Source organism: Sesamum indicum, linkage group LG6 (assembly GCF_000512975.1).
Source record: "Sesamum indicum cultivar Zhongzhi No. 13 linkage group LG6, S_indicum_v1.0, whole genome shotgun sequence".
NCBI lineage: Eukaryota > Viridiplantae > Streptophyta > Magnoliopsida > Lamiales > Pedaliaceae > Sesamum > Sesamum indicum.
In genome coordinates this window covers 22,248,646-22,274,258 of record NC_026150.1, presented here as the reverse complement: position 1 = coordinate 22,274,258, position 25,613 = coordinate 22,248,646, and the positions used below count along the sequence as shown (strand labels likewise).

General features: G+C 30.6%; 3 protein-coding genes across 3 annotated transcripts; all 3 read left to right on the top strand.

Moving 5' to 3' along the window:
• On the top strand, positions 7,055–14,433 carry LOC105165491 (cytochrome P450 CYP72A219-like). Its single transcript, XM_011084518.2, has 5 exons — positions 7,055–7,404; positions 9,150–9,367; positions 9,996–10,252; positions 11,886–12,270; positions 13,856–14,433. Exons 1-5 carry the CDS (start codon positions 7,140–7,142, stop codon positions 14,288–14,290), a joined length of 1,560 nt encoding a protein of 519 aa, XP_011082820.1. The 5' UTR covers positions 7,055–7,139; the 3' UTR covers positions 14,291–14,433.
• Positions 16,853–21,143, top strand: LOC105165829 (cytochrome P450 CYP72A219-like). The gene is made up of 5 exons (XM_011084991.2): positions 16,853–17,067; positions 18,376–18,593; positions 19,254–19,501; positions 19,649–20,036; positions 20,550–21,143. Exons 1-5 carry the CDS (start codon positions 16,974–16,976, stop codon positions 20,976–20,978), a joined length of 1,377 nt encoding a protein of 458 aa, XP_011083293.2. The 5' UTR covers positions 16,853–16,973; the 3' UTR covers positions 20,979–21,143.
• On the top strand, positions 23,047–25,578 carry LOC105165490 (cytochrome P450 CYP72A219). The gene is made up of 5 exons (XM_011084516.2): positions 23,047–23,595; positions 23,685–23,902; positions 24,004–24,251; positions 24,338–24,728; positions 24,929–25,578. The coding sequence occupies exons 1-5, from the start codon at positions 23,313–23,315 to the stop codon at positions 25,352–25,354; spliced, it is 1,566 nt and encodes a 521-aa protein (XP_011082818.1). The 5' UTR covers positions 23,047–23,312; the 3' UTR covers positions 25,355–25,578.

The window sequence follows — 25,613 nt, the reverse complement described above, 5'->3', positions numbered from 1 at the left end:
TTTATAGAACAATTTTTGAGTCAAATGTTGTGAATATATGTGCATACTCTAAATTTTATTATATTTATTTAATTAAATAAAAAATAAAATAAAATGAATAATTAAACAAAACTGATAAAAGGAATAATCAAAATTTAAATGTGCATTATAAATAAAAAAAATATGTAAGAAACAATTTGTTAAAGAGATGGTTATTTTCTAAAAAAAAATAAATATATTTGATGGTATTTTAATCCATACACATTTTACCAATTAAAATAAGTACTTTAGGGTCTCTCCTTAATAAATAGTATAAAGAGATATAATATTTCTTCCGTACACTAATAAAGAAATTTTATTTTTCGTCTCATAACTTAAACCATTACTTTTAGTCTTATCGTTTACGAAATTTTAAAAAATGATCCAGTAAAATTTTAAATTATCCGTTTCCAGTATCCCTACCAACTTTCGTAAGGAAATTAACGGAAAAAGTCGCGTGGTCATTTTCCTCCATTCTAAGATAGATAAATGGCCACGTAAGTTGCACGTAGTTTCTTCCATTATTTTTCTAATGAAAGTTGTCAGGAGGACTAGAAACGCGACCTTTTCTTTTGCAAGTTATGATATTATTTTTAAAAATTTCATTAGCAATGAAATTGAAAATATAATTTATTTAAGTTACGAGACAAAAAATACAATTTTCCGTCTATTTCTCAACAAAGGTTTTAATATTTGAAAGATGAAAAAAGTTAAGCAAGTATTAGTTGAGGATTAGATGTGTATTAATTAGCTTAGAACAAGTCAATATTCTTTCCCCTACCAATTTATTTCTATCATCCTAAGGTGTAAAAATTATTTAACCTAACTTTAGGCCCTAGCTGTCTCCCTTGAGACCAAAGTGATGCCATACCCTCCCAAAATTATAATCCTTCATCTTATTATACTATTCAAGTGAATATATATTTTAAATAAATAGTGATTTCTTAAATTATATTTAATAATGTTAGCATATTATTTTATAATATCTTCATCATCTCATCTAATGATTAATTATAATTTATTTAAATATTGATCTGAATTAAAACAATAGTTCAGTCAAAATCGTAACTGCTAATACCATAATCTAAAAAGTGATTAGACTGACTACCTGAAAATAGTCATGTTAGGTCCGTTGGAGCGGCTTTTATACAAAATTTTGTCAATACTTAAGTCGACGGGACTCAAATTTTAGATAAGATGGGATTGAAAAACTATATCGATCTTAAAATAATAAATATATACCTTGAATAATATCTACATGTGGTTCTATGTATCAAAATATGTGAGGATCCATATGGCGAAAACCTGAGCTGTGGGATGACGATGTGGTCAATAGCTAATACTTCGAGTCGTCGGGCTAGGTCTGATCTTGATGAAACATTTGATCGACTTATGGACTATATATCGTTTCAGGCTGATGTCGTGCTATTCGGATAAAAATTCGTTTATGCTCAATAATAATACACGAATTGATTCTGTAATTACCAAATTGATGACATGAAATTATCCCACATTAGTTTTATTATTTTTTTATACGTGGCTTAATTAATTGTATATACCTGTACTCTTCTTTCTATTTTATTTTTATGGAAATCGAGGATCTACTATTAATTAATTTGTCTTTGTTGCATGTCACTAGGTAGGTATATAGGCAAAAATGATACCTTGGATATGCTAATATAATTCATGAAATGTCCGAAATTTATGGTACGTACCAAATAAATAGAAATAGAATGGTCCCGGGTCTATAGCTTATAGCCCTAACATGTTGCCTTAGAGAATACATTGACCAAATTAACCACTTGGACTACAATAATTTAATTAACTTCATCATTCACCACTAACAACAAATTTAAATGGTCGATTAACGTTGTTTTCCAATTATTTTATACGTGTCTTCATTGTATCTAGCGCTATACATTACCACCCAATAACATCCCACCCCCTCCGGCCTTTTTTTTAAAATTACAACGGGTTGTTATATCATGATATTTGTCATAATTATAATTGATTTCTCGTTATTGAAAAATTATAAATACTTCGTTAAAATTAACAGTCATTTAACAAATATCTTCTTGTGACAGTGTATTGTAGGAAAATATTTGTCAGACTTCCATGATCAATTTCAGATAGTATTTATAATTTTTCAAACAATTGGTAAATTTTTATAATTATAACAAACTTTAGGGGGCTTTTGTAATTTATCTTTTCTTGAAATGAACATTATTAGCAACAATAATGGAATTTTGCCCATAAATCTAGTTTAGTTGACGAAATTGAGGCTCTTTAACTAAGCGGTCATATGTTCGAGTTTCAGTAATATCTGAGTATTGATCTACTTTAATACGTCACAAAATAAAAATAACTTTTTGATATACTATAATTGACCATAATTTAAAAATCGTGTTAAATCAATATTATTAACTATAGTTAAATAAAATCAAAGCAAAACTTTAATTTTTTACCACGATTAATCAATATTTGTCCCCCTCAAATGTCTTTTTATTTTTATTTTTTAAATAAAAAAATACATTTTGCCATCAAATTTCCTGTCGGGTTCTCATGGTACAATTAGTGGGTTGGTTGTGTATATGACAGCAAAAGTTTTCTAGGAAAAATCCCTGCAAATGCATGATCAGTGTCCTGCCCACTTTGCAGATCAGATCACAGTACGTACACATAATTATGAAATTAATGCATTTAATTTAATTATTAAATAACGAAGTCAAATTTGATGTAGTGTGCCTATTCAGGCAAATGGAACACTAATAATAGATCTTCTGTTACATTTTCATGTGATATTAATACATATAATTGATATATATATATATATATTAAAAATCAAGAAATATAATTTAATTAATAAATAAAGTCGAATATAATATACGCATGGATAGAATATATAAAACATCAAAATGGGATGAAAGATGTTTCATTTTAAAACATTATAAGTTATTACTCTAAAAAATCGAGACAAATCAATACAATCGACCACGAAAACAAAATCGATGTGAAATTTAAATTTGGATCATGATTAATTAATATTTGCTATGATTTCCTAGAATCAAAATATTTATCATGGTTTTTAGATATAGTTAATTAATGATTTGGTTTTGTTTGTAAAAACAACGATTAGTAGTCGTCGTTGTGCAGTCGCACTTGATTAGTATTTGTCATGATCTTTCACTTTTATCCTCGATAAGTAACCATAATAGAAGAGTCATAATATTTATGGTGAATTGACCAAAATGCTATTGTGGACTATGAAATATAATTTTACTTATTTATTAAAATTTTCTATTTTTGTTACTAAGTGGACAATTTTTTTTTCAATAATTTCTCAAATTTTCCATCTACTTTGTCCGTTTTCTTTTTGCGTTTTTTCTTTTATTTAAAAAAAATACAACAAGAGCAAAACTAACAAGTCCAAACCCACATCAAAGATTACATAATTTCATCAAAATTGAAAGAGTATTGATAATTTTTCAAACAACAAGAAGTATTTGTAATTATGCCAAATATCAGAAAAACTCATTGTTATATACCGTTATATATATAAATAACATAATCACAAAATCTTATATATTTTTTTCTACGTATTTGAGTTTAAATGACAGAATGATTTAATCATAACATTTATCCGTAATTAATAATAATAAAAAGTCATATTACTTGTAACAAAATTATCTATAAATAGAAATAAATAGGTATGAGGGGTTGTGTGAGGAAGTAGGTTTGGTTTTAAAAAGTTTATCTTGATTGATTATGACACATGCAACAATTAAGAGTAATTGGGATGAACACTCTGTACCATGATGATCGATGCTCTCTTAAGTGCCTGTCCTAAAGTCAACTCATTATTTTATAGTGACTGTTAATTAGGTCATTCATGTATGATGCTTCACAACCACCAGCAGATCCACTCACACTATCACTCACAACAAAACTCAATACAGGGTCACCAACGCAAAATTTTAATTTTAAATTAATTATATAATAAATATAATATATTTATTGTGTAATAAGAATATTATTTTAAAAATAATTAATCACATGATAAGTATATTTTTAAAAAAAATCTGAATAAAATACAACTTTGTTCAGGTAAATTGGCTTATTCTTGATGCTATGACTTTTTGGGATATTACATAATTAGTCCTTTTGGATTTTATTTATTATGGTCGTATGATTGTTTGAATAATGCATAAATTTATTGTGCTTCTGGTCTCGTGAATCGTATGAACATTGCATTTTTCACCCTAATATGACAATTTCGTGTATTCTCATGTACGATAGGTCCATTATAGATTTTTATGGTTAAAAAGAATTATAATGTTATTAATTAACAACACTAATGATATAACTCTTTTAGTCATTATTTTTTCAAGTGGGATAAAAATATTGATTACAATTGAAAACTGTAACAAGTGTTTCAACGATAGCTAAACCACAATATAATATTTTTTTTATTGTGGTCAAAATTTAAATTTTTACATTGATTTTATTTGGTCATGATAGATAAACTTTATTTATGATAACTGTTAAATCATAGTAATTTATAATATAGAAAAATAACCAATTAGAGGGGGTTAATTAATTAGAATATAATCTTGTTGCATATGTCTATATATATGGAGTCAAATGTATTTTTGATTCCGTAATTTAGGCTATTTTGTGCTTTCGTCTTTAGCTTTTTGATATATTTTTTTTTATCATGTATTTTTTTAACTTCCACAGTTTCAGTATGTTTTCTTCACTGGAGTTCACCTCCATGTGCGAAAGGGTGAACGTGAACTCCGGCCAAAAAAAAAAAAAGAGAGATTAAAATCGTAAAAATTAAAATGATACAGGACTAAAATGCTACCATAAAAGTTAAAGGACAAAAATACTGATAAAAATGAGGGAATATGAACAATAACCCTAATTTTAAAAGGTTACATGAGATACGCATTTTCCGGCTAGAAGGGTGAGCTCTGGCAAAAAGAAAAACTAAAATCGCAAAAATTAAAAGAAAGAAAAATAAAAATGCTACCCTAAAAAATTAAATGACGAAAATGCCGAATAAATTGCAAGAACATAAATACATTCAAGCCTATGTCTATATATTTAGCTATTTCATACATATACACATTTAGACTATTTAATTATATCGACACATGTAAGTACATATACTCACATATACACACACATATTCATTTGATGGATATACTAAAAACGTTAAATTATTAATACCTTAAATATTATTTTATAACACAAAGTTGCTATTTAGTGTTTTGACTAAGAAATTCTCTCTTTGGACACAATACTCGAAAGCAAGCTGGGCAATTTTTATACATTCATTCCCCTGCTCACATTATGCCAAATTATTATTTATTTTGACATATATATGTGGTACATTTATTTATTACTAAACAATGTTGATAAAAAGTATATATACACGTATGTGTGTAGAAACTCATAATATACCATAACAACGAATATAATATATGTCATTATTCAAAGTGAAAATACACGATACACACATATTTATACGTGGTGTGTGTATCTATTTTTAAATCATATATACGCAAGGAACGCATACAGAAGATATTAATATTAATGTTTTATATTATATATATATATATATACGGTCTCTTGCATATCATGTTCATCTGTATATAATATGTTTATATATACATACGTACGCCTTAAAATCATGCGGATGTTCACTTGATTTACATAGATATTTATACAAGAACGATATTTAATTATCTTTTACCGCATGCAAAGAAATATATATATATATATATATATATAAGGTAAATTACAACTTTTTTTTTTAGATTTGATATAATTACAAATAATGTCGTTATTTTAGAAATTATAAATATTCCCCTTAAATGAAAATTTATCCTCTAGACGGTGAGATGAAAAATATTACTTTGATTTTTTTTAAATATAGAAAAAAAATTTAAGAATGGGTAAAAAAGGAAAAAAAATATAAGGACCCCCTGTGATATTGAGAATATTCAAAAATCCCCTTGTAAAAATAAAGTAGCAATTACGCCCTCTATGATATGAAACAATAATTTTTCCTATATAAAATTTCAATTTTATATATTATAGATATATTGCAAGTATATTTTAATTAAAATTTATATTTTATATTATATACAATATAAAATTTCTCCTCATATATATGGGGGGTATTTTAATCATTCCCTCTAAAAAACTAGATTTAGGTTGACCTAGAGGCAGTGTGAGTCATTGTTCATAACATATGGATGATTTTTTATATTTAAATTTTTCATATCATAGGGGGTCAAAATGCATTGAACCCGTAAAAAAAATGTGATTTCACCATAATAGACATATAATTAATCTTATTAAGTGTCACAATTTCATTAAAAATGAACCAAAATTCAATTAGTTTGCATTTCCTTAAATTCTTGAAACCTAGAAATTCATATACCCCTACCCATCTACTTTGTCTCTGAATGTATATATATAAATTTCATAGAAAGCTTTCTAATTACAATATAAAACATTTATAATGTATATTAAGGAAGTTAGAGCACTTTTTTATTGTCTTCCTTTTCTGGTCTGTCTTTCATCAATATTAAATTTATATTTTATTTATTCATCTAATTTCATAATCTCTTATTATATTTTGATAGTTATTTATTTATTTTTAGTTTTCATGCACCTTTTCTGTCACTATTTTTTTATAAGTTTATTATTAACTTTTTTTTATATATAACTTATTAAATAATAAATATTTTATTTATAAATAATATTATAGAATTTACACGTATAAATATGCCACAAATTATTAGTATATATAATATTTACTAGTCCTTAGCTTCTACACGGCCTATGCCATTTGATTAATTAGCCAAAACCCCAAATTTACAGCTCAACTGGTCCACAAGCAAATGAGATTCCCCCCTCCATGATAGGTCAAAAACATATGATAGTCATGTAATAATAAGAACCCTATTGCCTGCCTAAAGGGCAACCTTAAAAGATGCTTCTTCCATGATTACTATAAATTGATGTATACCCTTCATTCACAATTGCCCCTCTAGACAAGAAAAATCAAAACTCCTTCCTCGTTCATTCATATATACGTTGAGATCACCATGATTTCAAGCTTGTTTACATTTCTATTTTTCGCGATAGCGATATGGGCATGGAGGATAGTGAATTGGGTGTGGATTAGGCCGAAAAACATCGAAAAACGGCTTAGGGCTCAGGGGTTTGGCGGAAACCCTTACCGGATACTGTATGGTGACACCAACGACATGGCGAAGATGATCAAAGAGGCGAACTCGAAGCCCATCAAGCTGTCCGATGATGTTCTTCCTCGAGTCATCCCACTGCACCACCACATTGTCAGAAAGTATGGTATGTATGACTTCTTACATTTGGACAACTTGGTTTTTCTAATTATAGGAGGAGCTTGAGGAATTAAGTAATTAGCTGAGGTTGTAATGATCCTTAATTAGGTTGGAGCTTAGGCTGATCTCACGTTGTACTTTTTTTATATTAATTAACCTAATTATGTCTAAAATAAGATTGCTTGTGTCAATGAGAAAGCTCAAAAATGTTTTGTGTTATTTCTTGATTCTTATTCGAAACCACGCAAAAATGATCCATATATATTTTAAAGTGGAGTTTTTGATTGGTTGAAAATGAATACTCTCTAAAAACTCCCACACCCAAAAAAATTCGACGTTCATCAAAAATAAAATATGATTTTTGTAGTAATTAATTTATCATGGTTAAAAATAAAAAAATCTTAATAAATACTAATTAATTACAACTGTGCAACAATTATTAATAATGTTCCTATAAGTGGGGCCAATGCAGTTACCATGGTTAATATTTTGACTATAATTGATTAACCATGTCAATTTGTCACAAAAAATACATATAAATACTAACATCCAAAAAAAATTTCAAGTTATAGAATACAAAACAAAACAATCATAAAAAATAAGATTAAATTAAAAAAATATTTAATATACGACGATCAAAAATACCATCTGCCCAAAGCACCAGCTAGCTCCCAGAAAATGAGAGCCAGCTCTTTTGTACGGACAAGAGCTGAAAATGTTTAACCTAGCTACCTAGGTTTTTACTGGTGATTTTTTATGTTTAGATGAAGCAATCTTGAAGTGTGATCCGTCTCTTGTTAGATAAACTAACCAATTAGAAGCCAGAAAACCGTCGCTATTTACCTTGATTTACTACAACTCTGGAATAGATTTCTTACCACCCGCGAATAGAGTGGTCCTGTAATATTGGGTTTTGCCAATTTAAAATTTCTATAGTCAAGAATTTAACCTACCTAAGTAGCTTGGGAAATCAAGAAAATAACCTAGGATAATTAGGGCTAGAGCAAGAAGACTAATGATAATCTCATCGCTAGGATACCCATTTTTTTAGTTAGATTTGTCGGACTAAATCAATCACAATGTAAGTATGATATACTTGTCATGTGATTGGTTGCTTTATCTAAATTATATACTAATCATACCACAAATATATTGAACTTATCATATAATTGATTTAAAACCAACAAAATTCAATCTAAATTATAATTTTCCCAAGAATATCTTAGATTGCAATTTATTGATCGTCGTGTGTGTCCTATCTTGTGTCACTAAACAAATGTAGAACCCACAGTAAAAATAAATAAATTAAATTATTCCCTACGTTATTAATGAGTATGATTTGACAACAATTATGGTAACTCGATATTATTAGTACAGTGAAACAAATTAATATAAAATTTTAAATTTTGACCACGATCAATCAATATCTTTTTTATGTAATTATTTGTTATAATTTTTAATTATAATGAATGTTTTAATTTCGCCTGTTGAAATACAACAGTAGCCGCCATAGCATAGCCGTGAATAAGTAGTACTAATATAATTATTTATTTATTCGGACAGTCCTCGTCGTTTTTTAATAGTGAAATATCATCATATTCCATTGTTAATTACTTGATCTGTTTTCAATCATATGATTTTTTACTAGGAAATTTATATTATGTTTATTTAATTATATGCGCGCAAGTATTACGTGTACAAAAAACTAGTAAAAAATTTAATGAATTAAGGCATCAAGGTACATATATACAGGTAAAGCTTGTTTCGTGTGGATTGGGCCAGTAGCCAGAGTTGTGATCATGGAGCCTGAGCTGATAAAAGAAGTCCTCAACAACAATCACATCTTCAAGAAGCCGACACCAAACCCACTTGCCAGATTCCTCGTCTGCGGAATAAATGGCTACGAGGATGATAAATGGTCCAAGCACAGAAAAATCATTAATCCAGCTTTCTACGTCGAGAAGCTTAGGGTAAGAAGAAATCCAAATTTTCCTTGAGATTATTTATTATGGTTAAAAGATAAAAAATAATGACGAATATTAATTAATTACGATTGTGCAACGAAATTTCAAATAAACATCCGCTGGATACATACGTTTCACTAAAACCAATTTTATATGCAACAGGGGTGCTTTTGTAATTAGGTCTAACCTTCATGGTGTCAACATAATTTACCATATTTTTTAATGCATAAATGTTATGACAATAATACGGATAAATTATATTTGTGGTCCCATAAATGAATTTATTTTCAATTTGGTCCCACACTCAAACCAATTCGCACATTGAGTCCCATATGCGTTTTTTTTTTAATTTGAGAACCATTGAGATATTTCCGTCCAATTGATAATGACAGTTACTCTCTCCGTCAGTCAATGCGATCAAAATAAGGGTAAATTATATTTTTGGTCCAATAAGTGGATATGTTTTCAATTTTGGTCCCACACGTAAATGTGCGAATTGACCTGAGTGTGGGACCAAAATTGGAGAAACAGGTCCACTTATGGGACCAAAAAATAATTTAACCCGATAATACCGATACTATATTTTTGTTTCTATGATGTAAATATTGGTAACTCAAAATTGAGAAAATTTCAGCATATGGTGCCGGCAATGCACAGAAGCTGTGTGGAGATGATAGAAAAGTGGGAAAAGTTGGTGGAAATTGAGGGGGGGAAGAGAAAGGGAATTGAAATAGATGTGGGGCCGTATTTCGAGGACTTGACGGGGCAAGTGATATCGCGAACGGCGTTTGGGAGTAGTTATGAAGAGGGAAGAAGAATTTTCGAGCTGCAGAAAGAGCAAGCAGAGCTCACCCGCCAGGTTTTGCAGTCGGTTTACGTTCCAGGATGGAGGTAATTCATTCAAATTACGGTTTTCCGGAGAGCCATTTTTTTTATAATTATAACGAGCTCTCTTAAGATTGGTTATAATTACAAATATCCATTCGTTATTTGAAAAATTACTACTATGCTCCTGATTTTAACAACAATTTAACAATAAGCCGAATTTGTTAGTTTCTATCTATTTTTTTGTGGTAAACTGATTAAAATGCTTTGTGGTTAATGAATTATAATTTAATTTAGTTTTTATAATTTTTTAGAATTCTTTTATGGATTATGTGGATAATTTTTTTTTAAAATTTTTCATCCACCTTTTCGATTTTTTTTTAATAATTTTTTTCATTTTTTGTAGAAAAATATATAGCAAGGGGCAAAGTTTTAATTCCAACTCTATATAGAAGGATTACATAATTTCATCGAACATTAGGGGATATTCATAATTTTTCAAATAATGAGAGGGTATTCGTAATTATGTCAAACTTTAGGGAAGTTTGTTGTAATTACTTTGTTTTATATAAAAAAATGAAATTTATAATTACTTATTAGGATTTAATAATTAAGATTATGTGTAGTTTGTAATTACAACAAATTATTTCTAATAGTCTTTCTTTTTTCTTTTTTTTTCTGGGATAGAAATGATGACTATATAATTTTATTAATATCAATAAACTGAAAAATATACTAAGCATTGACTGTTGAAACTCGATAATTGTTACTTTTTGATGATTTATTTTGATGCAATGTTTTAATTATAAAACATTGAAAAATACATTTATTGAATTAATAAACTTACATTACAATAAATCGAGATAACAATAAGCGCACATCAAATGGGTTAAATACCAAATATAATTACAATAACAATAAATACTCACCGTTTGGTAGGACTAGCTCCAACCTATAACCTCGAATCTATTCATGTTTAAATTATGTTCTATTATTTCCTTTTGCATAATTTTGTTTTAAATGATTTGGATAATTGTTTACAGAGAATTAGGAGTTAAATCATCAACACAAATGCAAAATTATTAAATAGAATATTACAGCTAGCCAATTAATCAAGTTTACAAACTTTTATAAATTAAGTTACTCAAGATTTATGATCGAAAATGCATCACTAAAGTTATAGGACGAAAAATACATTTTGTGGGCTAATGGCGGTGACCCTTACCAGGGGTGGAGCAAAGCCCCATTGAGCCCTAGTAGCTGACAAGGCTTGGCTTCCGCTTGGGTCTATTAGCTTATTAAGTTTTAGGTCTGAACTTATCTTGTCTATTAATAAAAATAATAATCAAAATTTATGTAAATGTGTTTAAAACATAATTTCTTCGACATTTTCATTTTTAGTCTCTCTCAATTGGTTAGAACCACACAGTTTCCACTTAGCCAAGTAGAAAATTTTGTTACCTTGTGATTTTCTCACCGGTTTATATTTTTTATCAAAAGTCCTCTTGCTTGTAAATTACAAACCCATTCTCGTTGTCGGAATAATAATTTGTAAAAAGCAATTGTACTTATATTATCGTATTCATTTAATTTGTAGTAATTATTATAATAATTTATTTTTTTATCAATTAAATATTTTTATTTACCACCTAGTTAATTAAAATTTGATAGGATTAAACCAAACCAACCCTTACTACAGGTATGTCCCAACAAAGAGAAACAGGAGACTGAAAGAAATCAACGATGATCTATGCTCCCTGTTGAGGGGTATCATCAAGCAAAGACAAACGGCCATGCAAACCGGAAACTCCACAGAGGATGATGACTTGTTAGGCATATTATTGAAATCGAATGAGAAAGAAATGAAAGAAAATGGGAAGAAATCTGGAATGAGCATCGAGGAGGTGATTGAGGAATGCAAGACCTTCTACTTTTCCGGACAAGAAAGCACTTCCAATCTGCTGTCTTGGACGATGTTTCTGTTGAGCATTCACCAAGATTGGCAGAAACGTGCAAGAGAAGAGCTTTTCCAGGTTTTCGGAGACAGCGCACCTGATTTTGATGGCTTGAATCGTCTCAAAATTGTAAGTTTTAAATCCTACCACATGATGCACTTGAAATTAATTTGATGCCTGGTTATGTAAGATACTATTTAGGGATAAAATATAAAAAGTAACGCTCAGTGTATAGAAGGTATTTACGCTATAAAAAGAAAAAATGATTATTCTCAACACAATAAATTATTAAAATTTAAAAATTGTAGTATATCAATATTTTCTAATACGATCAGACAAATTTGATGAGAAAATATAAATTTGACCATAGATTATCAATATTTGAAATAATTTTACTCACGGCCAAAATATTTACCGCACTTTTAAGTTGTAGCAAATGTTTTGGTCTCGTTTGCAGAAACAAGGCTAGTTAATCGTTGTGCACTTGTGATTAATTAGTATTTGTCACGATATTTTATTTTCAATTATAATAATTAATCATAGTTAAAAGTAATATTTCTTCCAGTGTTAGCAACAAAACTTGGAAAAATGTTATTTTTAGAGGGTGGTCACACTTTCAGCCCTATATTATTTGAAAATTGCAATTGACCACTGTAATTAAGAAAAATAAGAGATGTGTTTCGAATCTGGTCTAGAAAGCTAAACTGGGTGGAATTATCCCAAGTCTTGCACATAACATAGTTAATTTCGGGGTTTTTTTTTAATTTTTTTGGACTATTTTTGCTAACGTAGTATGAGGAACGTAAGAAGAAGTTGAACTTTTGGTCCAATGACTAATTAAAGGGGGCGGCACATTTAGTGAAAATGTTTCTGTTAGGACAAAAATGCCACATTAAACAAAAAAATTATAAATCCCCAAATTAAAGATGGTGCCAAGCATGTGCTAATTTTTGAGAAATTTAGCATTTTTTGGGATATTTGAATTAAATGTGCTATTTTTTTTTAATTATAATCCCCAAGTGCAAATATCACCAGCTCGTTCAACTATAAAAACAATTGTATTTATTATCGTTGTAGCTAACATTATATATATGCCACTAATTATTTTTTTATTGACAATAGTATTTACAATCTTTTGTTCACTGGCTACAATTACTATGACGATTTGTATATACTTTTTGTCACTAATAAAATTACAAAATATCCACTTCACGATATTATTTATATATATATATTATAGGGTTTAATTAATATTTTTGATTTCATAACTTATGTTATTTGGTATTTTCGTCCTTTATTTTTTGTATCTATTGGCCCATTTGCCAGTATTGTTGTCATTTAACTTTTTAGTGTAGCATTTTGGTTCGATATCTTTTTAATTTTACAATTTTATATAGTCATTTTTTTTAATCGGAGATCACCCTTATTGCCAGTAAAGTTCAGCTCGGTGAATAAAAGGACCGAATTTATGAAAATTAGAAGAATGCAAGATCAAAATACTATCCCAAAAAGCCAAAAATCCTAAATTACGGACACAAAATGCATTTAGTCCTATATTATAATCTTTATTTGACTGAAATGATTTATTTACATCTTCATCGACAACTCGCTCAACTATAATGATTATAGTTATTGTCATTGAGCTGCATACTATACATATATCACTAATTATTTTTATTGATAAGAACATTAATGTCGTGAAATAAACATGCAGGTGACGATGATTTTATACGAGGTGCTAAGACTATACCCACCAGCCATAATATTCAACAGGATCATCCACAAAGAAACGAAGCTAGGAGAAGTAACCCTACCAGCTGGGGTGCATCTTCAGCTGCCCATAATCCTATTGCATCACGACCAAAACCTCTGGGGAGAAGATGCAAAAGAGTTCAAGCCTGAGAGATTCTCTCAGGGAATAGCAAAGGCAACCAAGAATCAGCTGTCTTTCTTCCCATTCAGTTGGGGTCCCAGGATTTGCATTGGCAACAATTTTGCCCTAATGGAGACAAAAATGGCTCTGGCTATGATCCTGAGAGCCTTTTCCTTTGACCTGTCTCCTTCTTACACTCATGCCCCTTCCTATGTGCTCACTCTTCAACCTCAGTGTGGGGTTCATCTCATGATGACTCAAATTAGGAAGGCTTGATTTTCTGTTGTCATATTTTACTTTATACGTTGTCTTGATCGTTGATAGGGTCTGAATTATGTAATGTGAGATATGAATGACTGTGTAAAGGGTGTGGATTGTAATTTTCAAAGATAAATATCTGTGTTTGAATTTTAGTATAAAATGAATTCATTACAAACTAATGATGAATTTTTAATAATGCCTTGATGGTATTGAGCTAATGCTAAATTAACAATGGACAGAAGATATTAGTTAAGTTAATTATATCCCCTCCAAATACTTATGTCAATGCTCTGTATCTAACATAAAAATATTGGGTTCGATTTGCGTATTGTCCGTCCATCGACAGGCCTACTTGGAATAAAGGGATATGACATCTTTGGTTCTGTATGAAAGTCACATGCAATTTTTCAACTAATCGAACTAAAATTGCCTAAAGTTACAAGTCTAAATTGTAAAAATTAATTTAGGTTTAGACAAAAACTACCATCAACCTAAATTGTAGGACCAAAATTGCATTTTCCTACATTTATGATATGAAATATCTAGTGTGATTTCAAAATTAACATTAGAAATGAAATATTTTCTTCAATAAGTAAATTTCTAGTAAAATTAGCAACAAAAAAGTTCAATGGAAAAATTAGCGACGAACAAGCAAATATTTTCTTATGGCGTGGTCGTCCACCAAGATTTCTGTGGTTGAGAACATATAACTTTGACTAATTAATTAAATGAATTTATCATGTTCACCAATTAATATATTTTTAATTAAGTTGTTTAATTCATTTTTAATAAAATAATAAAAATACTCTTAACCAACAGATTTATGAAAATTAATAATCTTATTAATAGAAAGTAATTGTATATAGCACCAATAGATTATGTTGTTATTGATTCAAAATCTTGTCCCAAGAACTAAATTAATATCAATTAAGTATAATATATTAAAAAAAAATATTTTACTAGAAATTGTTAAAACTTTACGTATTTGAGCTCTTCACTACAACAAAAGGAGCAACAAGTTTTGGAAGACGCACGACACTACAAAAAAAGAATAATTATATAGTCATGATTATATAGCCATCGAAATAATCAAGTGAAAATTTTAATACTGTACTTATTATATATATTCAGTGACAAGAATTTTTATTTTATCATAATAATTAATTTATGATTTTAATAACTAGTATTATTTCGCAAAATTTGTTATTATCAATAATCATTGACACAAATAATTACCGTTACTATATATAGGTGTCTCACTAATTATTTAGGCGAAAAAATATTTTTTTTTGCGTAACTTAGGATTTTTTCACGTTTGGTCCTATTAGTATATAATTCTCCTTTTTTGTCCCGTAAATTCTAAAAAATAGTACTTTTGGTCCCACAACACCTTTTCATTAAATATTTTAATAGAAAATGTCATATCTTTAGTACGTGACTGTTAGAGTCTTTATATTTTTAGTCTCATTGATTACAGAATTATCAATTTTGGACCATGGACTTAATGAGCATGTGCCTTGGTTCCATCAATCATAGAACAAAGAATGCAGCTTTTCAAAAGTTAGGAAATAAAAAAGAGAATTTCGTAACTAATTAGATCAAAAGTAAAAAAATTATACGCTATAAAATAAATAATAGTATTTTCTAAATTATCTATACTGATAATTCTCTAATAATTCTTATCACTAATTATATATAAATAAATTATTTTCACTTAATATATTTTTTTAGTGATAATTTTAAAAAATTATCACTTAATATTTTCTTATATGTGGTGAAGAAGTGGGCGGCTGCGATTAGATTTGTCTGTGACGACAGTGAACAATGATTCTAGCAAATAAATATCAAAATTTAGACGTAACCTCACTTCTCTTTCCGCAATTCATAGCCATGTGTTTCTCCAGACTTGTCCTTTAATGCCAAATTTGACTTTTATGCAATACTGGATAAATTATGAGGCTTTTGTTTTGTTTAAAAATTATTATAATTATAAATATTTTTTTAATATTTAAAAAATTATAATATCTCTCTAAAATTAATGATCTTATTACAAATAAGTACTTGTAACAAACCATTATATGAGGTATTTGTTAAACGACCATTAATTTGGAAAATATTTATAATTTTTCAAACAAGAAGAGAGTATTTGAAATTATGACAGACTTCGAGGAGCCCTTTGTAATTTTACCTTAAAATATTTGATAAAAATTCTTTCATTACTGCACCATCCATTATATTCATACTCAAATACTAATTCAGTACATCGATATTTTTAAATCAATAAAAATATTTAAAATAAATAAAAAAACACGATACTATTATAAAAGATAAATTATATATCGATCCACGCCTATAAAATTCGAATTCATAACCTTTTTGAATTTAGATTGTAAATAATAGGCAATAATAAGGATATGGAATTCTTTACGCACACGCTTCTCAGATGGTGACACTCCATTACATATAGCAGCCTCAAGCATCAGTTGTACCCATAAAACAACAATAAAAACTGTACAAGTGAAACTCATCAACTCTGTATATCATGAATCTTCACATAGCTGCTGCTGCTGCTGCTGCGTGGCGGATAGTGAATTACGTGTGGGTGAGGCCGAGAAGAGTGGAGAAATGGCTGAGAGAACAAGGGTGGAAGGGGAACCCATACAGGGTGTGGTATGGAGATTTGAAAGATGTGGGCAGGATGAGTGTCGCTGCACACTCTAACCCCATCTCTCTGCATCAGGATATTCTTCCTTATGTTCTCCCCTTTCACCACCACATCATCACAAAATACGGTGTCTATCTTTCTCACCCTACTTGTTTAATTTTTTTTTATATAAATTGACTTAGAGGGTGGAAATTAAGTATAGTAAGCTTTTATTTAATTATATTTACATACTTGATCGGTAAAGTTGCGGTCTTACAATTAAAAAATTGTTTGTGTTACAAATATGGATGCGGTACGTCTACTATATATTACAGTAGTTTCTTGCTTCTTTGTTGCGATTGAATGTATTTGTTGATTGAAATTACAAATATATCAAATGATGTAATGAATCGTATACTATTCCAAAAGAAAAAAACAGAAAGATATATATTCACAGAGGGTAAAACGTGCATTACTGGTTAAAAATTGTTCATTTTATGAATTGATCACTGCTTACTTGATTTTCGGAATTTATTTGAGTTACTGAAACTCTATGATGCCTAATTTAGTTAGTGAAACCAAAGCACATAACCTCATGTTCAAATCTCATCAATTTGTAGGGGTTGGGTTGCTTCATTAGTAGTTGGTGATTAGCTATATATGTTTAATATTGGAAATTGGTATATTGATTATTAAGGAAAATTGTAATTTTAGTCCTGTTGGAATTCAATTTATCAATTAATCCTAATAATTTTTTTAAAAAAAAGAAATGACATATTAAGGACAAACTCCATTTACAAAATTATAAATTTGACTGGAATTTGGCATGTGCCCATCATGCGAGCCCCAAATTCGAGCTTTAATGCAATTTTCGGTGGATTTTATACTTTTATGTTCTAATTTTTTAAAATCGGAGGGCTTAGTTGCCATATTGAATTCCAACTAGACTAAATCTTTCGATCCCTATAATTACAAACTAAAATTACAATTTTCACCGACTTAATCAACCCCTAAGATAATGACAAAACACGCAAGGTATAAGCGCAATTTTTGTTCCATAATTATAAAGGATGAAAATGTTAGTCTTGCTGGAATTTAATATGATAATTAAACCAGCAATTTAATAAAATTGGCACATTAAGGACAAAATCAGCCAAAAAGTCCAATCTAGTCGAATTTCGACATGTACCCTCATGTGAACCTCAAATTCAATATTGCAATTTTCATTGGATATTGTCCTTACTTATGCCAACTTTTTGTAAAAAATCAAAAAGAATTGTAGGGTTTAATTATCAAATTCAATTTGAACATAACTAAAAGTGTCATCCTCATAATTAGGGAACTTAAATTGCAATGTCTCCATGATTGTTGGCAATAGTGATATCAACAAATGACATATGAATTGTTAATTTATTATTTATATAAAGAAGATGGAAATTGGTGTACTTAATTGCAGGTAAAAGGTGTTTGATATGGCAGGGACCAAGTCCAAGGATCATAGTGACAGAGCCTGATTTGATTAAGGAGGTGTTGAACAAGCATGAAGTGTTTGTAAAGGTATACGCACACCCATTGAACAAACTGCTTATTTCGGGCCTTACCGTACACGAGGGACAGAAATGGGCTAAGCATAGAAGAATTCTCAATCCTGCTTTCACCATTACCAAGCTCAAGGTAAATTTCTGCATGTCACAGTCATTTCTATTATTTAAAAAATTATATTTAATTTTTTTTATATTTTTAGAATTGAAGGTCATTTAAAAATTACATTAATAAAAAGTATATTTTTTTATAAAAAATAAATACACTAACAAATATCACCCATAATTAGCATTTGAACAGAAATTATTTGCATCAACAAAAATTTAAATGAATTTTCCATATTGCTCGTCATCCAATTTTCCCTTGTATCATACTGACCATAATAATATTTTTTATTTCAATAACAAATATTCATTCTATACATAATTCTATCCATAGCGGACCTATTTAAAGATTATGCTAAATTAATCCTTGTAATTGATGCATTAGAAGAAATATAATATTCAATCATGGTTAAATATATAGCTCTAATAAATAGTCATTGATCACGGTCAGTCAACGATGCCATAGTTTTTACTAGTGCGGCTAAGCGAAGAGCCATGGCAAAAAATACTTTTCATGGTATATAAGTTGAGTTTTTACATCAATTTTATTTAACCATAATTAATAATAGTTATTTTTGGTCAATAGCCATTAAAAGTGTAGGCAATAAGATTTCATTTTTAGTAATGCTTTCCAAAACCTCAAGTAATTAGCTAATGAATGGTTTTTGGATACAAAAATTGTTGACAGGATATGATTCCTATGATGCATGTAAGTTGTACTGAGCTTGTGAAGAAATGGCAGTCGATGTTTGGAGACAAAGGGTCGTCCCATGAGATCGATGTGTGGCCTTTTTTTGAGAATTTAACAGCTGATGTAATATCTCGAACAGCATTCGGAAGCAACTTTGAACAAGGAAAGAAGGTGTTCTTGCTCCAAAGGGAACAAGCTCAACTCATCGTCCAGCTCAGTCGCACCGTTTACATTCCAGGTTTGAGGTAAAATCAGCCACTTTGGACATGTTTTTGTTAATACTTACAAATACCCACTTGTTGTTTGAAAAATTGGATATACCCCTTCTCCTGATTTTAACGTCCGTCTAAAAACGAGCTCGTTTCATTGGCGTCTGTTAATTTTATTAACAGGTTTTTGCCCATGGGAAAGATCAAGAGAATGAAAGAAATAGATAGGGAAGTGCGAGATGTATTGAGAGGCATAATTCAGAGAAGAGAGGAGGCGATGAGGGTGGGAGAGAAGACGAGCAATGACATGTTGGGCATACTGCTGGAGTCCAATTCCAGGGAAGTTGAGGGAGATGGGAACAGGAAAGAGCTGGGAATCAGCATCGAAGACGTGATCGATGAGTGCAAGCTTTTCTACTTTGCTGGCCAGGAGACCACGTCCAATCTGCTCGTCTGGACAATGGTTATGCTCAGCATCCATCAGAATTGGCAAACACAAGCTCGGGAAGAGGTTCTCCAGGTTTTTGGAAAAAGCATCCCCGATTTTGATGGTTTAAATCAATTGAAAAAGGTAAGGATCCAGATAACAACTACTAACCGTTGTTTCTGTATGCGAAGTCGAAATATTAGTCACAATTGAAACTCATGAAAAATGTTTTACTCATAACTAAAAATCATAGCCAATGTTGACTAACTGAAGTCAAAACTTAAGATTTAACATGAGTTTTACATGAGAGTGTTAAATGAAATATAAATTGAAAATTTATATAATTTTTTATGCTAAAGTCAGTATTTTTCGTCCAAATCCTAATAAAAGGAGATCAGGTAGAAACGATTAATTTTAGAAGGTGGGCAAGTATTTTTAAAATTTCTTGGGGGGGAAATGAAATTTTGCATTTTCAAAAGAAGTCTAAGTGTTATCAACCCTTACTCATGGCTAAAAATATTGATTAACCGAAATCAAAACTTATTATTTAACATTAATTTTGTTTGATCAATGGTGGTAAACAATGTTAATGATAAAGTTAAAACTATGGCACAAAATTCCTACCTCTCAAAATATACTCTCTAATCTCAACTGCAGGTGAATCTGATACTCCATGAAGTACTTAGACTATATCCACCGGCGACAACAATAGCCCGAGTCACCCGTGAGAAGATAAAGCTGGGGGATACAACTCTGCCGGCCGGAACGGGACTTGTATTGCCAATACTCTTCGTTCATCACGACAAAGAAATATGGGGAGACGATGCAAAAGAGTTCAAACCAGAAAGATTTGCTCAAGGAGTAGCAAATGCAACAAAGGGCCGAATAGCTGCATTCTTTCCATTCAGTTTGGGGCCTCGCATTTGCATTGGCCAAAATTTCTCTATGGTGGAAGCTAAGTTGGTTTTAGCTATGATTCTGCAGCACTTCTCGTTCGAGCTGTCTCCATCCTATGAACATGCTCCTGTTCCGGTGCTCACTCTGCAGCCTAAGTATGGAGCCAAAATCATGTTCAGCAAAATATGAGAAGACTTGTTGTTGTATGTGTTCTTTTTCAGTTGTTTCCGGTTAATAGTTTCTTTGAATAAGTGTTTGTGTTTGGGACGTGGAGAGAGCGCTTTTACTACATCTTTACGAATGTATGATGGTTTTTAGTTTGAAACAAATCAATATAATTGAGCTATTTAAGAATTAATGTATATATATATATACACAGTAAAATCTCTATAAATTAATAATCTTGGGACCATGAAATCTTATTAATTTAGAGAGATATTAATTTATCGATAAATTAATATTTTATTAATTAAAAGAGAGACTTTTTAAATTCAACAAATTTAGTACATATGTATTGAAAATAAATGAATTCATACATGTTTAATTGATTATAATCATGCATCAATCAATTCCTTGTAACTAATTAAATATATTCATGTATAATATCAATTCATTATATACAATTAACTATTATATTCATAGACGCATGTTCAATTCATTGGAATTACTTAAATATACATGCTTACATTAATTCGTTGCACTTAAATAACTATTATAACCAATTAAATATATTCATGCATGATGAATGAAACATATACTATATAAATCTCAATATGAAAATAAAATAATTCCTAACACCCAACCATGTCTTCTCATCTAAAAGGCATCGCAAAATTATCCATAAATGATCAAATGCGTAAAGCATTACAAACTTCATATTTTAGCGAATTACCTTAATATTTATAATTGTTGATATTCATGAATTATTAATTTAGAGTTTTAAAGAGACTTAATATTTCTAAAAGAATTTTTCGAAAAATTATTATCTTATTATCTTATTGAATTTGATGATTTTTTACAAAGGCCCAAGCCGGGACCGGAAGATTTTATTATTTTAGAGAGTTTATTAATTTATAGAGTATTAATTTATAGAGGTTTTACTGTATATATATATTGATAGCGTTGAGGTCATCCTCACCTGGGTCTTCGGGTCTCCAAAATGGAGTGATAAACCTAAAATTCACAACAAAGTGTTAGGGGTACTGGGGTCGTTTCCAACGAAAATCCTACCGACGGTTAAGTTGGGAATTATTAACTAAATATGTCAATATAAAAGTTCAAAACAAGAGTACTATTCAAAGCATACAGTATTTGGTATCTACAGTTATCCCCTATTGTACAATATCACTTAGGGTTTTTTAATAATACCACGTGTCATTCAGTTAAAATCTAAATTATGGATATACAAGTCAATTCGGTCGAAAACTGATAAAAAAGACATGAATCTTGGTCGCTTTTGATATTTTTGCTATAATGAAGGCAAATGTGCTATTTTGCTCCTTTTTATCCGAAGCGCGCGCGCACACATATATATATATATATAGCAAAAGATGCATATTTAGTATGGGAGAAATTGTGCAAAACCCCTCTACATGTTGCGCAGGGTTTTGAAAAATAAAAGAGGTTTTTAGGCTATATGTCCAATTAAAACCGGAGGATACTAAACGATTTTACTAGGATAATTAAAAAATTTACTCTTTAGTTTTTTTTCTTTTTTTAACAGTCAATTTACTCTTTAATATGATGATAATCTTATTTTCTTGTAGTTGAATATTTCAGTTAAAAAATAAATAACTCATAACTTTATTATTAGGTTAAATTACAATGCCGCCCATGAGGTTTGCTATATCTATAAATACGTCATGTTATACGAAAAATTATAAATATCTTCTTTGAATTAGCGGTCATCTGACAAATACTTCTATAATAGGCTGTTACGAAAGATATTTGTTAGACGATTATTAATTTTTAAAAAAAATATTTATAATTTTCAAACAACAAAAATATTTATAATTATATTAAGATTAAAAAAAAACAAAAAGTTGATTGTAATTTATCTTTATTATTTTAGTATGGTAACTTCAAAAATTAAATTAAACCTGATTGGTTGATCTGATAAGATTTGGACAGAGGAGCTAATCTCCAACTCGGGAAGCTGACAATGCTCACTCCTAACCTCTGTTTTTAAACAGAAAACAGGAAACCAAGAAAATTATAGATTAATCGCCATCTGTAACAACCGTCCAATTTCCTTCGCTGATGTCGAAATTTTTGTCGCGCTGTCCGTGACCCGACTGTCGACTCTAACCCAGCAACACATTCAGAAACCGCACATGCAAATTTTTCTCCTTATTTCAAGATTATCTCATCCCTAATCTCCTGAAATTTAATTACTTGCGAATCTTATGAATAGAATACAGAAATCACGACATTTGGATGCTTCCCGAGTTAAGTCAACACCCGCTCAAGTTCCCAATGGTCTGTACAGCAACCCAAAATCACTGCTGAATCTTGGAGAAAACGATGAAGATGGAACTGAAACTTTCCTCAATCTTCATCTCTGTCCTGATCGTGGGATTGATAACATGGGCAGTCAGAATACTGAACTGGGTGTGGTTCAGGCCCAAGAAGCTGGAGAAACTCCTGAGAAAACAGGGTCTCCAGGGGAACCCGTATAGATTCCTTCTTGGAGATATGAAAACATTAATCTCAGTAACGAAAGAAGAACAGACGAAATCAATCCAGCTTTCCGATCATCTGGCGCCACATATTCTTCCATACTACCACCAAATCATTAACGAGTATGGTAAGTTGCTTCATCAGAAAATAGAAATCAATCTGTTTTGGAGCTGAAACAAGGGTAGTTTTTCATTGTATTGTCAAAATTTGTAACAGGTCAGAATTCTTTCATATGGTTTGGGCCTTCTCCGAGATTGAACATTACTGATCCACAGCTTATGAAGGAGATTTTGACCAAACCTGAGGTATTCCACAAGCCACTTCCTGACCCTATCGGGGAAACAATTGCTGGAGGCCTCCTGTTTCTTGAGGATGAGAAATGGGCTCAACACAGAAAAATCATCAACCCCGCCTTTCATATGGAGAAGTTGAAGGTGATTTTATGCTCCTAGTATGATTAAATTTCATGCATCTTTTTCTTTTTCTCTTTCTTTTTCTTGTTCATTTCTGAATTAAATCTTTCATGGCTATGCAGAATATGGTATCTGCAATTCGTTTGAGTTGTTCAAACATGGTAGAGAAATGGGAATCCATGTTTTCCAGGAGTGAAAGGTCCCTGGAAATCGATGTGTGGCCTCATCTTGAAAGCTTATCAGGCGATGTGATTTCCAGGACAGCATTTGGCAGCAGTCATGAAGAAGGAAGAAGAATATTTGAGCTCCACAGGGAACAGGTGAAGCTGGTTTTAGAACTCCTGAAGTTCTTTTTCATCCCTGGATGGAGGTAATGAAACTAAGTGATCCTCCCTCGTCGTCTTGGACAATAATCTTGAGATAGTGATCTCAGTTTCAACTGTTTAATGTTAACAGGTTTGTCCCAACCAAGGCAAACAGAAGAATGAGAGCTATCTCCAAAGAAATCCAGTCTTTGCTACGGGGTATTATCAACCAAAGAGAGAAAGCAATGGAAAGGGGAGAAACCGTTGGCGATGACTTGTTGAGCACATTAATGGAATCAAATTTAAAAGAAATTGAAGAACATGGGGGGAAGAAAAAGGATGTGGGAATGGATATTGAAGATGTGATCAATGAGTGCAAGCTATTCTACTTTGCAGGGTCAGAAACCACTTCACTTTTGCTGGTTTGGACAATGGTTATGCTGAGCAAACATCAAGAATGGCAAGTTCGTGCAAGGGAAGAGGTTTCGCAAGTTTTTGGCAAGAACGAACCAACTTTTGAGGGCCTAAACCGCCTCAAAGTTGTAAGATAATTCTTCCCATAATTTTTAACAGTTTAAATTTTTAAATAAAGTTGTCATTCAGTACACATTAACACCAGAACCAACAAGAGGCCCTGAGTTTAAGTATCACGATCACCTAACATTGCCAGGTTTCGTAAAAACTATTTATCACCTGCACAGAGGAAGTGTACGTGCCTTGCTTATCGACTCTAAACATGCAGGTGACGACGATTCTCCACGAGGTTTTGAGGCTATACCCACCGGTTCCACTGATTACCCGAGCCCCGACGAAGACTCTGAAACTAGGAAACATAACTCTACCAGTAGGGGTGGATTTGATACTGCTAATAGGCCTACTTCATCATGATCCCAAGATTTGGGGCGACGATGTGAATCAGTTTAAACCAGAGAGGTTTTCAGAGGGAATTTCGAGTGCAACGAAGGGTCAGTTCTCCTTCATACCATTCAGCGCAGGGCCCCGGGTGTGCGTGGGGCAACAATTTGCGATGATTGAGGCAAAACTGGCTTTGGTTATGATACTGCAGAAGTTCTCATTTGAGTTATCATCTTCTTACTTGCATGCTCCTTTCTCAATTCTCACTCTCCGGCCTCAGTATGGTGCTGCCCTGATTTTGCACAGGCTCTAATCAACGGCGGCTATTCATTTTCTTTTATAAATTTTCAGAGAGAATTTTAATAAATACATAACTTTTGGTGTTGTGAAATTATGTATGAGAGTGAAAAGTGGTGGGATTGAGATTATATATGAGCGAAAGTGAAAAGTGGTGAAATGATAATCTTTTCCCTTTTCTTGTTTTGTTTGTGAAAAAGAAGTGGAATCTAAAAGATGTGAGAATTTGTTGACGTTGGATTTTGACGTATTTAGAATTTTGGTTTTGATTTTTA

Coding starts and splice junctions, on each gene's coding strand:
- LOC105165829 (XM_011084991.2), top strand. CDS start 16,974: ATGAGTGTCGCTGCACACTCTAACCCCATCTCTCTGCATCAGGATATT. Junction 17,068..18,375: donor CCACATCATCACAAAATACG/GTGTCTATCTTT, acceptor ACTTAATTGCAG/GTAAAAGGTGTTTGATATGG. Junction 18,594..19,253: donor TCACCATTACCAAGCTCAAG/GTAAATTTCTGC, acceptor AATTGTTGACAG/GATATGATTCCTATGATGCA.
- LOC105165491 (XM_011084518.2), top strand. CDS start 7,140: ATGATTTCAAGCTTGTTTACATTTCTATTTTTCGCGATAGCGATATGG. Junction 9,368..9,995: donor TCTACGTCGAGAAGCTTAGG/GTAAGAAGAAAT, acceptor AGAAAATTTCAG/CATATGGTGCCGGCAATGCA. Junction 12,271..13,855: donor GCTTGAATCGTCTCAAAATT/GTAAGTTTTAAA, acceptor ATAAACATGCAG/GTGACGATGATTTTATACGA.
- LOC105165490 (XM_011084516.2), top strand. CDS start 23,313: ATGAAGATGGAACTGAAACTTTCCTCAATCTTCATCTCTGTCCTGATC. Junction 24,252..24,337: donor TTTTTCATCCCTGGATGGAG/GTAATGAAACTA, acceptor TAATGTTAACAG/GTTTGTCCCAACCAAGGCAA. Junction 24,729..24,928: donor GCCTAAACCGCCTCAAAGTT/GTAAGATAATTC, acceptor CTAAACATGCAG/GTGACGACGATTCTCCACGA.